Source organism: Antechinus flavipes, chromosome 2 (genome assembly GCF_016432865.1).
Source record: "Antechinus flavipes isolate AdamAnt ecotype Samford, QLD, Australia chromosome 2, AdamAnt_v2, whole genome shotgun sequence".
Classification (NCBI taxonomy): domain Eukaryota; kingdom Metazoa; phylum Chordata; class Mammalia; order Dasyuromorphia; family Dasyuridae; genus Antechinus; species Antechinus flavipes.
In genome coordinates, this window is record NC_067399.1 from 581,418,493 (window position 1) to 581,435,569 (window position 17,077).

A 17,077-nucleotide genomic window follows, 5' to 3' on the forward strand; every position below is an offset into this window, starting at 1 on the left:
AGTTAGTAGTGTGAATAAAGAAGAGCCAGCCAGTGCTGTCTTCTGAGAAGAGACATTACCTGCAATTGAAGAGCCCCAGCCTGATGAGGCAGACTTCCAGAATTCAGGGGTGATGGATGTGGGAAAGAAAAGGGAAGGAGGAACCATAGAATCGTGACAAATCATAGGTAGAATGACTATACAGCATCCCGTAGGGTGTGCTATGCTGAGGGCATGGTCAAGGTTGGTTTAATGGTGGGAATGCCAAAGTCACTTCTCCGAGGACGTCGGTGATAGGGGAAATGGGTTGACCGGGAGCCAGGCTGCTCCTTCATGGAAGAGAGGATACACAGTTTCCACCTGCAATCTTGGTCCTTCAGGTCCTTTGGCCAGAATGGCCACTCAGCTTCAGCGACTGCGCTGCTGCAGTGCGATTCTCCTCCCCATCCCCCCACCCACTCTCTTCATCTTTTACCCACTCCACATCACTCACCACTCCCAGCTCTCTCTCCTCCAAAAACCTTCCCTTTCTATGGTTCCCGCGAACGCCCCGCCTCTAGCGCTCCCTCCCAGCTCCACCTCCAGCGCCTTATAACCCGGGTACTCAGAGTCGCGATCAGCTTGGTCTTCTGCTCACTAGTCTGGCAGTCACCTGCACGATGAGCTTCAGCTCAGACCATTATCTTTGTTCCTCCTCCTACAGGAAGGTGTTTGGGGATGGCTCACGCCTCTCGCGCTTCGGGGGCGGCGGTGCCGGGAGCTTTAGGTCACAGTCTCTGACCCGCTGCAATGTTGGCTCGTCCGGTGCATGTTCCGCTTCCTCTTCTCTTGGGCTGGGGCTGAGCTACCGCCGAACCGGGCCCGACAGCCTGGACCTGAGCCAGGCAGCGGCCCGCAACAATGAGTACAAGATCATCCGCACCAACGAGAAGGAGCAGCTGCAGGGCCTCAATGACCGCTTTGCAGTGTTCATCGAAAAGGTGCACCAGCTGGAGACCCAGAACCGTGCGCTTGAGGCTGAGCTGGCGGCGCTGCGGCAGCGCCACGCAGAGCCCTCACGCGTTGGCGAGCTGTTCCAGCGCGAGCTGCGGGAGCTCCGGGCGCAGCTGGAGGAGGCTAGCTCCGCACGGACTCAGGCGCTGCTCGAACGGGACGGGCTGGCCGAAGAGGTGCAGCGCTTGCGGGCACGTTGTGAGGAGGAGAGCCGTGGGAGAGAGGGCGCAGAGCGCGCCCTGAAGGCGCAGCAGCGAGATGTGGACGGCGCCACCCTGGCCCGGCTGGACCTGGAGAAGAAGGTGGAGGCGCTTTTAGATGAATTAGCATTCCTCCGGCAAGTGCACGAGGAGGAAGTGTCTGAGCTGCTGGCGACGCTGCAGGCATCGTCCCAGGCCTCGGCCGAGGTAGACATGACGGTGGCCAAACCGGACCTGACCTCGGCGCTACGGGAGATCCGTGCCCAGTACGAGTCTCTGGCTGCCAAAAACTTGCAGTCCGCTGAGGAGTGGTACAAGTCTAAATTCGCCAACTTGAACGAGCAAGCGGCGCGCAGCACCGAAGCCATCCGAGCCAGCCGCGAGGAGATCCACGAATACCGCCGCCAGCTGCAGGCTCGCACCATTGAGATCGAAGGGCTCCGGGGCGCCAATGAGTCGCTGGAAAGGCAAATCCTGGAGATGGAGGAAAGGCACAGTGCCGAGGTGGCTGGCTTTCAGGTGAGTGGTGTCGGACTACTTACTTCACTCGTGACTCCTGCTTGAGTAAAAGTGGAAGTCCATCAACACTGGCATGTGTGTGTACCTTGAGCGATTAAAGAGTGTTTTATCCAAGTGATTGATCCTAATCCCCCTTTAGAAAGTCCAGCTCTCCCCCGTGACTCCTCCCAAAATGGATATTATCACACAGTAATGGAGACAGCAGCCTTTCTTTTCCTCTAGTATTGATTTTCGGAGAAATAGGATGGACTAAAAAAACTAAGCTAGCAGCCTACCACACCCTTCTTCCAATGGAGACAAGAGTGGTTATATTAAAGAAGAGGTGAGGATGAAAAGGGAACGGAGTAATCGATCTATTTGCTTTCCTTTTCTTTTCACACCCATAGAGTCCCGGTCCCAATTTCTGCTTCTGGAGCAGCGCTTTTGCTAAAGAATCAGTAGGGAGGCTGAAATCTATAGGTTAAAAGACAAAAAAAAAAAAAAAAAAAAAAAAAAAAAAAAAAAAAAAAAAAAAAAATGCGACGGTTGCTGTCCATGGTACTGGCCATTCTTAACACCTTTCAATTTTCTCTGTCTCACAAGCAGTGATAGATTTTTCCCTTTATCATTCCCTTGTGGGATCTTGGTTATGGCTCTCTAGACAATTGCCGTTTTCCCTTTCCCCACCCCAGCCCTCAGCTGTATATTCTTCGCCTTATGCACTAGTCGTTCATGGGAGGCATACAATTTTGCTTTTGTTTGGTTCTTTTACAGAAACCATTTTCTTTGCATAGCACAATGAGATTCTATTTTGAAGCACCCTTTCCTCTGATTTTTACTTATTCATTTATCTATTTATTTTTTGATTGTTGTAGCGCTGGAGCTGAACAACAGAGGCTGGGACTTCTTTGTTGTAGGGCAGTTATAGGCATTTGCATGTCCCTCTTCACCTATCCTTCATGTTCCAGAAAAGATATTTCCCATTTGTTCCTTCCCCACCTTCAGAAAACAATGGCTACTGCATCTTCAGATTTGCTATAGAATGTATGTGGTTGACCAGGAAAGGGACAAAAGGCAGCAGTATGGGGTAGGGAGGAGGGAAGTGCTAGCCAAGAATGTTAATTCTGTGACTTTACTTAGGGACACAATAAAGCCTCATTAATTTGGCCTCCAATAATTCATAAATTGGGGATGATTCACCTTGATTTGGGTTGAATTTTACACCTTCACATTGTTTGTGAAGAAAGTGTTTGAGAAAAATAATTTGTGTAAATAAGATAGGAACTCTTTATCTGAAGAGCACAAACTGTCTTTGAAACAATGTCTGCAAACATATTACTTTCAAATAAGCCTTTATCAAATGCATATAAAGTAAGTTGTGTTAAAATATAAATGATTGCTATTATTTGTTCAAGCAGGCCTGAGGAGTATATCTGTTTTATCTACTGCTAGGAACTACTGTGGATATATAAAAATAAAGTTGAACTGCATCACAAAATTTTAAAACCCAAGCTTTCTACTAAATATCTGGCTCTGTTCCAGCCATTCTGAATTCATGAAATACTACTATAATTGAAGTCTAAACTGCATTTCTTCTTTCTAGAATCTAGGAAGAAGGACTAGGTGACCCCTAGCAGTCTAGCTTTGTAACTCTGTGATGAAAGGGAGGTGCCCATGGTAGATTAATTTTAAGACACCTGTCTTTTCAATTTGATACCATGGCATCCTGTTAGCTAGCATAAAATATAGCTTTTCCTTTCTTGGCTTGGTAATGGGGGGAAAGATGGTATTTATGAGGCTTGATTGTTTATTTTTATTTTTAAGGCTTTCTTTCAGGGTCACACAATAGCATGGACAGTCAGACCCAGGTCTGCAGGAAAAATGCGGCAGCTGCAGCTCTGCAGTGCTGCGCGCACACACACACACACACACACACACACACACATACACACACACACATACACACCCTCCTCTCTATCCCAGTAATTCCATTAAATGGAATGTCTCATAGGAATGGAGTGATGTTAAGACAGACTTTCCTGAGCTACTTCATTTTCCTTGGGTGTGGCTCATAGGCTCACTTAGTGTCCTAGGAGGGCTGAAGCTGCTGGATATACCTTAGTTAAGAAGCAAGGATATCTTCTTTCTCAAGGAATTTCTTAACAGGTCAAGTTAAGCACCATGGTTTTCTCACTAAGATTCAAATATCCTGTATTTCCCCCCTCCCCCCTGCAGAAGCAAGGATAACATTCCCTTTTCTTCTGTTTCAAAGAACAACCAACCAATCAGTGTATTTTCCAGCAGACCAAGGAACATCTTACTTTATAAATTTGTCCTTACATAGAGAGAGGAAGGACACAGAAGAACCAAGTTAATGAGTATACAGTGAACCCTGTTGTACATTCAACACCATGCTAGATATGAGATACAAAGAAATATTAGGTGATGATATCTATATTATAATTGTGGAGGCAAAAATTGATACATATGAAACAAAGAATAACTTGAAATGACATCATTAAGTCAACCATGGTATGACTCAAATCAGGAGTAGTGGAGTAGCTAAAGAGAGGGAAGAACCATTGTCATTTAGGCATGCTATAAGTCAAATACAAGCACCTCTTTTCCTTGAGGTCATTCCCATTCATTGAACAGAGAAATTCCAATCCCTGTATCATTTCTCCCATTTTCTTCACATTCTTGGAGTAAATGCAAAGCCTTATGAAAGAGCAAAGGTAAAATTTCAGATAGGGGCTCAGTGACCCAACTCAATAATGAAAAGGCAACCACAGGTCTTTGAAAGGTGAAGTTGCTTCTTTGAAAAACTTTGCTGATCTTTCTTATTTTGTAATCTCTGGGGAAAAGTTAAATGGTTTCTGTGCTCTCACCAGGATGAAATTGGAGCTTAGCCTAATTAAATTGTATATGGGGTCTATCCACTGAAAATGATAGGGCAGGGTGAGGAAGAAGTGGCAGCATGCAAATATAGAGTCAGAGAAATCTATCTTTGAAATTACTAGGTGAGACAGAGGGTTTGTTTGTTTTCTGCTAATTCATTTCTACTTAATTCCATTGCCAGAATGACTCCCAGTGATCTTTCATTTTTAGAAATTCTCTTTTTTTTATACTCTGGATATGTATTTTACTCTTTGTTTCTGAAAACAAAGGAAGAAAGGAAAGTTCTTTTCCAAAAAGACATTTCTTCCTTGTCCTCAATTCATTACCTATGGCTTAAGAAAACATCATTTACAGAATGCTAGCGCTTATTTGACAGTGCTGTATTTATTCCACCCTAGCTGAAGGTGTGGTCTTGTTGGAAACTGAGAATGATATCCCAAATAAATAGAGATATTTCTTGCCACTCTTTCCTCCTTTTCACAACCATGACCTTTCTTTGTTTTATTCATCTTCCAGACCTAGCTTTTAGTGATGATGTTAGTGATTTTATAAAGAGATTTCTTAAGATAAGTAAAGTAGTCTTTCATCCACCTCCCTCAGGCAGACCCTGAAGCTCTATAGCCCAGGGTAGTAGACTGAAATTATATAGTAGGTTTTCACACGGGCAATACTATTCTTATTCACAGAAAGTGCCGAATTACCTTCACATGGAATTTTTGAAAACCTATTCAAGGTATGAATAGGAATCTAAGAAGAGGGAAGAAGAAAGAATCAGATCAGTTGTCGAAAGATTTCCTGCTACTAAGAGGAAAACTGCACCTCTTATCATAATTTAATCCACAGAACAAATAAGTAGAGCATATGATCTAAATTACAGTTACCTTCAGATGATTCATCAACTTCACCTATAGAGAAATTACAGCTGACAAATAAGTCAGAAAAAAATTCATGAAAAGCCAAAATTGATGTCACATGGATTATGTAGTTTATAAACCGACATGTCCCCAAATTTGGTACAACCTACTTACTCTTTTCATATAATATCTGATTCCAAAGCCTATACCAGATTAGAAAAAGCAAATGATCATGTTGCCATGTTCTGAGACATATCTTTTGGACAAAAACAATGCTCCTACTAACAAAAAAGTAAACTTAAGCAAAAAAAATACCAATACTTTGATGGTATCTAACAGCATATGTGTCATTATGTGTCTGTTTTCTACTTTACTGCAGAAAGACAGGTGGCTCAGTGGATAGAGAGCCGCGTCTGAAGATAGGTAGGCCCAAATCTGGCCTCACTACTTTCTAGCTGCGTGACCCTGAGCACATCCCTTATCCCTGTTTGCCTCAGTTTGGTCAGATGTAAATTGAGCTGGGGAAGAAGATGGTAAACCATTCCAGTATATTTGCCAAGAAAACTCCAAATGGGATCACAAAGAATGGAACATGACTAATTTCTTTTAAAAATGTAGAGCATTTTTGCAGATAACTATAAATAGCTTTAATTTCTTCATTTGAAAACTGTTCATTTATAGATTGGAAAATTACCTGTATTCTTATAAATTTGTCTCAGTTCTCTATATATTCCAATAGATTTGTGATGGAAAGAGCCATCCACATCCAGAGAAAGGACAATGAATATTGAATGTGGATCACAGCATGGTATTTTTTTACCTTTTAAGTTAAAAAAAAGAAATGAGGCCTTTATCAGAAACACTGCCTGTAAAAATTATTTCCCAGCTTTCTGCTTCTTTTCTAATATTGGCTGCATTAGTTTTATTTGTGCAAAATGTTTTTAATTTGAAGTAATCAAAATTATCCATTTTTCATTTCAAAATGATCTCTAGTTCTTCTTTGACCATCCTTCCTTCACCAAATATCTGACAGGTAAACTATCCTTTGCTTATAATATCATCCTTTAAGATTAAATCATGAATCTATTTCAATCTTATCTTGATATAGGGTTTGAGATATGGTCTATACTTAGTTTCTGCCTTACTGCTTTCCAATTTTCCCAGTAGTTTTTGAAAAATAGTGAGTTCTTATCCCAGAAGTTGGTGTCATTGGGTTTATCAAACAGTAGATTATTATAGTCATTGACTATTGTGTCTTGTCTACCTAACCTGTCACATTGATCTACCACTCTACTTCTTAGCCAGTACCAAATAGTTTTGAAGATTGTCACTTTATAATACAGTTTTAGGTCTGCCATGGCTAGGCCACCATTCTTTGATTTTTTTTTATTGTTTCTCTTGATATTCTTAACTTTTTGTATAACATGACTAAAAAACAACAACAACAAAAGGCAAGCCCCAAATCATAGCTCTGAGTCTTCCACAGTAGACTAACCATGAAATGATCAGTTCCTCCCCCACCATATGATCTTCATTTCAGAAAAGGACCTATCTATTTCATCATTGAAATTAAATTGATGGCATCAATTTAAATTTATCGTGTCATTTTCAGTAGTACTTTGAAATAAGATGCACACTACCTTCTAGGAGTCTTTCTTTGTCTTCCATGAGTCTTTAACAATTTTAGAACACTTTTTTGCTTCCATGTAATTGGTATTTCTACTTACTTACTTTTAAAGGCTTATCAGTGGTTTTTCTATCCTTATGGCCATCAGGGTCTATCCTCCACTGAATTCTACTGCTTATAACATAGTGGGTAGTATAATTTAAGTTCTTTCTGTTATTTCTTAGGGTTTAAAGCTTTGTACCTTTTGCAACATCAATTATGGTTGACTTTGTGAACTTAGGATCAACCAGTAAAAGATGTGAATCGACCTAGCAGATATGATGTAGTATAGCTCAGGTATCAAATGCACAGACCTGCGTCACTGTTTTCAGTAAGATAATGCTCTCAGGCTGTTGAATCTTCTGTGTCTCCTAATCCAATGTGACCATTACTGGTCAGCTTGACTTTTGCTTTGCCATTGAATTCCAGTGACTTGGAGGAGCGAGGCTGATGACTTTGCACAGCTCTGCTTCACTTAAATCCAGTTCACATGCAAGTCAATACATCATCCTCTTAATGTCATCTGTCTTCTTTGAGAACAAAGGATGAATAACAAATAAACAACAAACACCTCATGCAATTATATGAGGTTAGTAATCTGGAATACTCAATAAGTATCATGACCAATAAATTCAAAGTTTCTTTTATCTGGGCCTGGACTTGTACTTAGAAGAATCAACTGAACAATAATAAATAAAAGGCTGTTAGTAAAGAGATTGTATAGCAGCTTTTGAGAAATAAATGTAAGGAAATAAAAACATGAAAAAGATACTGCCCTGCTCTTGTCTCAGTGAGAATTTTTCTTTTTTTCTTTCTTTTCTTGGAAATTTACATGATAATTTCATTATATATTTAAAAGGAATAGCAAGTTGCGCATAATAAATTTGCTGTTTCATGTGTAATCATCTTTTTAAAAAAATATGGAAATGTTCTATAAAGAATTATGGAAATGCTTATTTTATTGCATAAATTAAAATTAATTTTTTTAAAAAAAGGAAAATAATCCTCCCTTTCCAATCGTGATTCTTATATCACTGAGGAAAAGGGAACAAATCTCTGGGATTTGTGTGTGGATATATGTGAAATGTGTGCTGCTGTAATAGCTTTCCAGGCAATACCTTACCTCCTTGCCCACTGGGCAACACTATGACTTTACTGCATCAGTCACAGCTGGTTCCCCCTCCAGATGGTTCAATTCCACTTCTATTGTTATCAACCACAGATAGCAGCTGCCCCTTCATCCTGATGTCGATTTTATGCTACTAATTTTGTATTCCTATTATTCCACTATTAAAGCTACAACCATTTACTTGAGTTTCTTTGTGGTATTCTAGAAAACAAACAAGAAACAAGCAACTAGGTGGTATAGAGCATAAAGCACTGGTCCTGGAGTCAAAAATCCCCAAGTTCAAAGCTGAACTCAGATGCTAACTAGCTGCATGATCTTGGACAAATCATCTAAGTTTTAAAGACATTTATTGGTTTTCAACATTGGCTTTTATAAGATTTTGATTTCAGGTTTTTTTTTGCCTCTCTCCCTCATCACTCCTCCTCCCCAAGACGGCAAGCAATCCAATAAAGGTTATACTACAGTCATATTAAATATACTTCCACATTAGTCATGTTGTGAAAGAAGAATCAGAACAAAAGGGAAAAACCATACAAAAGAAAAAAAAATAACAAGAGTGAAAATAGTATGTTTTGATCTGCTTTCAGAATCCATAGTTCTTTGAATGCGGATAAGCATTTTCCATCATGAATCTTTTGGAACAATCTTAGATCATTGTATGATATGTTTGCTGAGAAGAGCAAAATCTATCAAAGTTGATTATCCACACAATGTTGCTGTTACTGGGTAAATGTTCTCCTTGTTTTGCTTCCAATGGGAATTTCTTGATTCTGAGCCCTTGATGGAGATTATTAAGTAGAGATAGGATATATTATTTTTGGATTATTATTTTTCCTACTAGATTATAAGCTTCATGAGGGCAGGGACCGTGCTTTAAAACTTTGTCTCTCTTAAAACTAGAGTAATGCATAGTATAAGCTCTTTTTAAAAAAATAAATTTTATTGATGAATTTTGTGTGTCACTTAAATTTTCCCTTTGATCTCACCTTCCTCTTCTTCCCAGAGAGGAATTCCATATAACAAAAAATTTCAGAGTAAATTCTTAATTGGTGCTTGTTAAATGAATAAATGGATAAATGGATGAATAATGTAATAAGACAATCCAGGAATGGGATAATCCATATCTGACATTATAAATTTCCATAGTGACCAGTCATACATCCTATGGAAGTACCACTGATTTAGGTTGATTTGGGCTAATTGATCAAGACTTGTCTTTTTCAGGATAGCATTGGACAACTAGAGAATGACCTGAGGAACACAAAGAGTGAGATGGCTCGTCACCTACGAGAGTACCAGGATCTGCTCAATGTCAAAATGGCCCTGGACATTGAGATTGCAGCTTACAGGTAATGTCCAGCTCATAGCTAGTGCTCTTTGAGGTCACCACTCTGGGTGGGCCTGGGTCATCAGAAGCATGGAACTAAGGTGGATATTTGACTGTATTCTCTCTTTCTGTTAACTATGTGAATATATGACCAAGCCAACAGTCCTAATGAAGCACTTTCGGGGTGGCCTATGCTTTGACCTCTCCCTTTCCTTAAACCTAATCTATTCTTGTCATGATATTGTAGACCTTGTAATAAATGTACATAAATTTTTAAAAATTCCTGCATTGTCCACGATCAGCATGGACTCATTCAGCACCCTGAATCCATCACTGCAGAGCTTTTAAGTCTTTCAGTGTTTTTATAATTGTTTTCATAAGTGTTTTTATAATTTTGTTATTGTATAACAATTGTATATTGTATGAATTGTTTTCCTGATTCTGTTCATTTCACTCTATATTAATTCATACAACTCTTCCCAGGTTTTGCTGAAACTGTAATTTTAATAATTTTTATAACAATAACAATCAGTATTTATATAGCACCTATTATATGCCTGGCATATTATATTATCTCATTTGATCCTCACAATAGCCCTGGGAATTAGGTGTTTTTATTATCCCCATTTTGAGGTTGAGGCAGCCACTTGGTTAAATTAAGTATCTGATTCTGGATTTGAACTTGAGCTTTTCTGGCTCAAGGACCAGAGCTCTCTTTATTGTGCCAAATATCTTTCTCCTTATGGCACAACAATATTCCATTGTATTCACATGTATTGTGTTCATCCATTCCCCAGTTGATGGGCACCTCCTTAGTTTCTATTTTCTTGCCACTATAAATCTTCTCTTTAGATTCTGATTCAGCAAATAATTGTGAGGTTTTATGTTAGGAAAGTGCAGAAAGATGTTAATAAAAAGAAAAATCTCTATCCTTAAGTAACTTATAATTTAGTTGGGGAGATACAGAACACTTATAAGTAACTTTTTCCCCAAATATATAGAAGTGAAAGCAGAGTTATGTCAAAGATTTGAGGAAAGAGTGATTTTGTTTATCTGGGTAATTAGGGAAACTTTATGATAGGAAAGTTCACTAAGCAGTGCCTTGTAGAAAGAGAACAAGTGTTTTCTAAACATAGAGGTCAGCATGAACAATGCTTTCTATGTATTCTTTCTGCACCACCTTAAAAAACTCATATCTTTACAGTGTTTTACAGTTTGATAGAGATTATCTCTGTTGTATAAGAAAATAGGCTAATTGAGGCAAATTTCTGCCTATGGTCACAAAACCAATGGGCAAGTTTTAGAAATGTGGATCCCCTAGTTTCTCTGCTCACCTCCACCCTCAAACCTGGCACTATCCACTGAGCTCTCAAGTCTTCTGATTCATCCCTCAAAGAACATCCCTTCAAAAATAAAGAAGAAATGTCTTCCTTGTGTTATTTATGCCTGGCATAAAGTTATTTACACAAGGGACTCAAACAGATAGCTTCAACCCCATATTCTTCAGAGTTGTCATTGGTAATCAGTTAACTCATTGTCCCTATCTCCAAAAAGTCTCAGTGCCTATGTTAAAACTCTGATTTCCTTAACAGTGTTCCCCTTGCTTCTAGATATATAAAAGAGAAGCACAGAAATGCAGGTTTAAGTGAGAGAAATAGTTCCCTCCACAGATTCATATGTGCCTCCTACTCTGTTATTCATATTGTAGCTAAGAGGTACAAAATAGCTTCCCATTAGAGATTAGTAGAATCAAAGTGATAAAAAATTATTTTTGATTTTTTATTAGGTGTGATATTAATGGTGGTATTAGAAGGAATTGTCCAATTACCTTTCTAAAAAAGTATGTTTAACTGTCTGAATGGGATGTTTGAGATGCTGTGAGGCTTGAGACAGGGGAACAAATAGAATAATCTCTGAAGATTCATCCCAATGCTCTGGTTTTAGAAATACATACTCAAAGATCTGACTTTAAATTAGGAAACCAAGTGCATTTGTTCTGAATGTTCTGAATGGATTGGTGATTTCGCTTCCCACTGACATTTTCTGCTAATCTTCTCTCTCTTATATTTACAGGAAGCTACTAGAAGGTGAAGAGACCCGATTCAGCACCAGTGGAATGACCATTTCAGGGCTGAATCCACCTTCTAATCCTGGTTATTTGGTATCATCCAGAATGTTTAGCTCAACTGCCTCCAAATCGTCACCCCCTCTGTTGTCTTTTAAGAAAGAGGAGAAGGAAGAGGAAGGTTCTAAAGCAACCTCCAAGAAGTCTTCTCAGATAGAGGAGAGCTTTGCAGAAATAATGGAAGAAACCATAATATCTACTAAGAAAACCGAAAAATCAAACCTAGAAGAAATAACCATGACAAATCAAAAAATATAGTCAGTGCTTAAAAAAAACCTTAAACAAATAAGAAACTAATACTTAAGAGGGAATAATATGCATTTGACCTTTTAAATAGCTTTTTTCCTGAAACACCTATTACTTAGTATATAATATATCCAGGCTTTAGTCTCATTTTCAATACTGAATTTTCTCTCAAGTAAGAAAAACTCACGTAGAAGCAGCCTGACCTGCCAGGAGCCAACTATGGTCCTGGAAAAATCACAGAGAAGTTACCCAGTAATATGCCCTTCTCGTTCAAGCAGACAGATAATTCTGGGCCAGAGAAGGTGCTAATGGAGGTGCTAAATCTTCTGTGATCATTGTCATTTGCTATGAGCTAAAGTTAAATCTTATTTACACTCACCAGCCTCAGCCCACACCCTGTTCACTCATGCTCCTTAGATACATAAAAAATCACTGCCAAAGATGAATCAACCTGCCCACATCCTAGGTAACTGCTGCTTAAAGCTATTTGATATAGTGTGAACGTTGGCTCCTCAGGTGCTGCTCTAGCTCATCTTCATTCAGAAAAAATAAAAGGCCAGTTAATATTCTTCCCTTTTAAAGAATTTCAGTTTTTTCAAAAAAGAAAAAGTTTGCCCCTGCAGCCTGCTGTGCCCAGTGGGTAACTACATGCATGGTGGTCATTTCTGTGATGTGTGTGATGACTTTTCATGACCATTTCACATCATTTAAAATGTAGTTTAAAAAAGGAACTTGGCAATGAATGATGCATTTTAATAATTCTATTCCCCTCACATAGAAAATGCTAATATTTCCTAGATTGATTAGTTCATGACCCAAAACCTTTTAATCAAAAATTCACTCTTAGGAGTGTAGCCTTTCACTTAAACTTTAGAAGCACATTAGAAATAATTCTAAGCTTGTGGGCAGCCTGATAGATTTAGGATAAACTAGATGAGACATATTTCTAAGAATGAAGCAGCCAAGGATTCCATTCATCTGTAATTATTCATTTGTGGTGATGTAGCATTAGTCTGCTCATGGTCCCGTGAGAAGACATATTGTCCCTTAAATAAAGTCACATTTGTTATCTTTCCTTCCATCCAACCCAAGTTCTAGTGAAGCCTTGTCGATGCTCTCTTATACTCCAAGAGTCTCACTGAATATTTTATGTAATTGGGCCTCACTAAGACACAAAGTACAGTTGAAGGAAACAATACAAATAACCCCCTTTCAATCAATCAAAATCACCAGCAGATAGAAAAGAGGAAATAACATGAATTTTCTATTTCTTAAATTGTCTTCACCAACACATTGTCTTGACCTTGAATGCAGAGTTGTAGTTGTATCATTTTCCTGTTTGGAAAGTGGGTCCTAGGTGGTCAACCCAATAAGTGTCCCTCGTGAAGTAGCTTCTGCGTTTCGTGAGCCTTATTTGTGCTGAATGACACCTGCTAAGTATGATGTAGGAAAATAAACCCCTAACTGCTTATGATCACCTTCATCACAACTGAAGAGTCTTGCTTATCTCTTTTTACACATTTTCAATTTAGGGCTCTTTGGTGATAAGGTAGTTATAGTTTTGCTAAATTTTCCTGTCCTATTGGATCTCAATGAATTCAAGGGTTTAGAACAGTCAATTTTTTTCACTCTCAACTTTTCTTCCTTCTCCCTTTTGCTGTAAGACACAAGTTAGTAAAAATGATAATTCCCCCCGAACACCTGAACTTCATTCTCATAGTCTGTGTTATTTGTGGTGTGCTGTTTTGATGAGGGGAGGATTATTTTGGTCTTGTGAGATCACACCATTTTGATTGTCTTTTTGCAATGCAAGTACAATTCAAACCACAGAGAACTCAGGAACTGGACTTTGGTCTGTATGTACACATTTCACTTCTCTCTACAAAAGCCCTGATAAACTGTTAATAGCTTCATTAATATAAATACAAGCATTAGAAATAAGTGAACTCATTCATTTATCCTGCAAAATAACAATCCACCTATCCTCTATATTTCCTTATTCACCACCAATCTTTCAGTCACCCAGGTTCACAGCCTCAAAGCTTTCTCTACTCTTCCCTTTCCCTCACCCTCCATGTTCTACCAGTTGCTGAGTCTTGTCCATTCTACCCTCACATTTCTTTTACTACCCTGTCTCAAATCCTGATCACCTCTACCGGCCTCCTACCTGGATGTCCAGTTTCCAGTCTCTCCCCATATCAATCCACTCTCCAGATATGCCAAAATAATCTTCCTAAGGTACAAATTTGATTATATTGCTCCCTGCTCAAGAATTGTCAACGGCTTCCTCTTGCCTCACCTTAGTTCTTTGTGACTTAGCTCCAAGCTACCTTTCTGGTATTATTGTATATTCCTCCTTTTCATGCACTCTACATTCCAGTCAAATTGGCCTCTTTGCTCTTCCCTAAATTCCCTACCCATCTTTCATTTCTGTGCTTTTCACAGGCTGTCCATCATGCCTGAAATGTATTCCCTTCTTACCTCTGCTTCTTAAATTCTTAGCTTCCTTCAAGACTCAGCTCAGGTCCCTTAACCTGTGAGGAGACTTTTCTGATCTCCTTAGTTGTTAGTACCCTCTCTTTCTTTCTCAAATTAACACTTATATACTTACATGTTTGCATGTTGTGTTTCCCTCCCCCAGTAGAATGTAAGCTCTTTGTGGGCAAGGATTATTTTTTATTTTATCTTTGTAAATCCAGAATCTTTGCATGTAGTAGGCACTTAATAAATGATTATTAGACTATATTGGATTGGATTGATGAGAGACACCATGTACATCATACTTCAGAAAGCCTTGTCAATGGAATAACTTCAAGCAGATGAGGGATACTTCTCTTGTGTGGATACTTTTCTTTGAGAATGAAAGCATTATCACTTAGAAGCAGTGATAGAAACACAGTAGTTTATGGAAAGGTTGGAATAAGAGCTTGAGTAATTTTGCTTTTTTAGACATTCCTTTAAAATGAGCATGTGCTAACAGAAGTCACTGGATAAAAATAGCCCTATAGAATGAATGCTTCTATCCCAGATTCCTTTGTTTAACCCAGATAAATGACCTAACTCTGCAGAACTTAGATGTTGTCTGGGCAAATATAGGGTAAATGGATTCCACTATCCATTTGTATTGATAGATAAAATAACATTCACATAGTAGTACTTTAAAGATCTCAAAGAATTTTACATGTTATCTCATTGATCTTAATAGCAGTTCTCTGAGGTAGTGCTATTATGATTTCCATTTTGCAGAAAGAGAAACCGAGGCTTAGAGAACCAAATAATTTACTCAGTGTTAACAGCCAGTAAATGTCTGAGGCAGGATTGAATTTCCTGACTCAAGGTCCAGCATTCTATCCAGCAGGCAGATAAGTTAACATCAAAATCCAGTGATTAAGACTTATTATTTGAATACTAGCCTAGTTATAGCTTAGATTTTCTTACTCAAGAGGAAAAGCCTTTGGAGATCTCTTTATTCTTCTAATTTCATGCATCTAATAGTACTTTAGGTACTGCTTAAAGAGACTGATGGCATTGCTAATGATAAATTAGATTCATAGTTCTATGCTTATTGTAATTTAGATACCTTCTAAGGACTTGCTGAACTGGCATATTCTATCACTAAATTAGTTTTTAAGAGGACATTTAGATTGCTATTTCCAAGAATTATTTGTTCACTGAATCCATCTTTGCCAAGACCCTTTTTAATCACATCAATGAAAACTATGGCACCTGTAACTGCTGATTATGGCCAGCTTTTTCTAATATTTTCATATCCAATTTCCTAATCTCTCTTCCAACTTCCAGTCTCACACCTCCAATTGTCTGTTGAAATCTCAAATCCGATGTCCCATTGACACTTTAAATTCGGCAAGTCCAAAAATGAACTCATTATTCTGTCCTCCCACCACACTCCCCCACCTTTCTCCTCTCACTACTTTGTTATTGTCAAAGACACTATCACTTCTCAGTCATCCATGTTCACAAACTAGGTATCATTCTCAATTCATCACTCACTCCACCCTCTACCATATTTAGTTAAAGGTCAAATCCTGTTGATTCTACCTTTATAACATCTCTTATATACATCCCCTTCTCTACTGACACTGCCATCATTCCAGCATCACCTCACTATTGCAACAGCCTGGTCTTTCTGTCCCAAATCTCTCCTGACTCTGATCCATCCTTTATTCACCTCTCAGAATGATCTTCCTAAAATGTATGTCTGACCATATCACCCTGCCCTATTCAGTAAACTAGAAAGACTCCCTATTGCTTCCAGGAGTAAATATAAAAATTCTCTGTTAGTCTTCTAAAGTCCTTCATAACCTGACCCTTACCAGGTTACCTTGGTACCAGGTTACCAAATCTCAAAAGTGTGGAAAATTTCTTTGGGGATGAATGCAATGTCACTTAGAAGTAGTGATTGAAAAACAGTAACTTAAGAAAATGTTGGAATAAGGGCTTGGCTAATTTTGTCTTTTTAGACATTCCCAAAATTGAACATGGTTCTGGTAGAATAAATAAAAATAGCCCTATAAAGTAAAGGCCTCTATCCCAGAGTCTTTTTCTTGTCCTTAAGTTTAATATAATATATTAAGTATAACTCCAAAAATGAAATATCAGCTCCAAAAAGTCCTATAAAAGAGTAGCCATTATTATTATTATTAAATATAAGCTTCAAAAATCAAACAAATCATGTTGACTTTTTGAGATACTTAGAACCTATGGGCTGACTCTAAGTGAGTGAGATTGTCATAGATAAGCTCAAAGTCCTTTGCCAACCCTAAAAAGGAATACGTTACTCCCTGCACGTACACTGGACTCACTGTTATTCCCACAAGACACTCAGTTTCTCATCTGGGTGCGTTTTTATTGGTTGGCTCCTGGAATTCTCACCTTCTTCACTTCTGCCTCCTGACTTCAGTGGCTTCCTTCAAGTCTCAGCTAAAATTCTACTTTCCAAAAAAAGCTTTTCCTAATCTTTCTTCTTAATGCTTTCTCTCTGACATTATTTTCCATTTATCCTGTATACATCTTTATACATTGAAGTCCACTTGTAGTCTCTCTCCATTAGATTGCGAGTTCCTTTTATTTTTTATTTTTGTAGTATGTTTAGTATAATGTCTAGCACATAGTAGGTTCTTAATAAAAACTTATTTACTTGA

At 38.5% G+C, this 17,077-nt stretch overlaps 1 protein-coding gene across 1 annotated transcript; it reads left to right on the forward strand.

Moving 5' to 3' along the window:
• The first annotated feature begins 315 nt into the window (after nucleotides 1–315).
• INA (internexin neuronal intermediate filament protein alpha) lies at nucleotides 316–17,077 on the forward strand. The gene is made up of 3 exons (XM_051981331.1): nucleotides 316–1,691; nucleotides 9,442–9,566; nucleotides 11,618–17,077. Exons 1-3 carry the CDS (start codon nucleotides 639–641, stop codon nucleotides 11,925–11,927), a joined length of 1,488 nt encoding a protein of 495 aa, XP_051837291.1. The 5' UTR covers nucleotides 316–638; the 3' UTR covers nucleotides 11,928–17,077.

Excerpts from the sequence above, each read along its gene's own strand:
- INA (XM_051981331.1), top strand. The coding sequence starts at position 639 with ATGAGCTTCAGCTCAGACCATTATCTTTGTTCCTCCTCCTACAGGAAG. Across the intron at positions 1,692-9,441 it reads CCGAGGTGGCTGGCTTTCAG|GATAGCATTGGACAACTAGA; the intron begins GTGAGTGGTGTC and ends TGTCTTTTTCAG. Across the intron at positions 9,567-11,617 it reads ATTGAGATTGCAGCTTACAG|GAAGCTACTAGAAGGTGAAG; the intron begins GTAATGTCCAGC and ends TTATATTTACAG.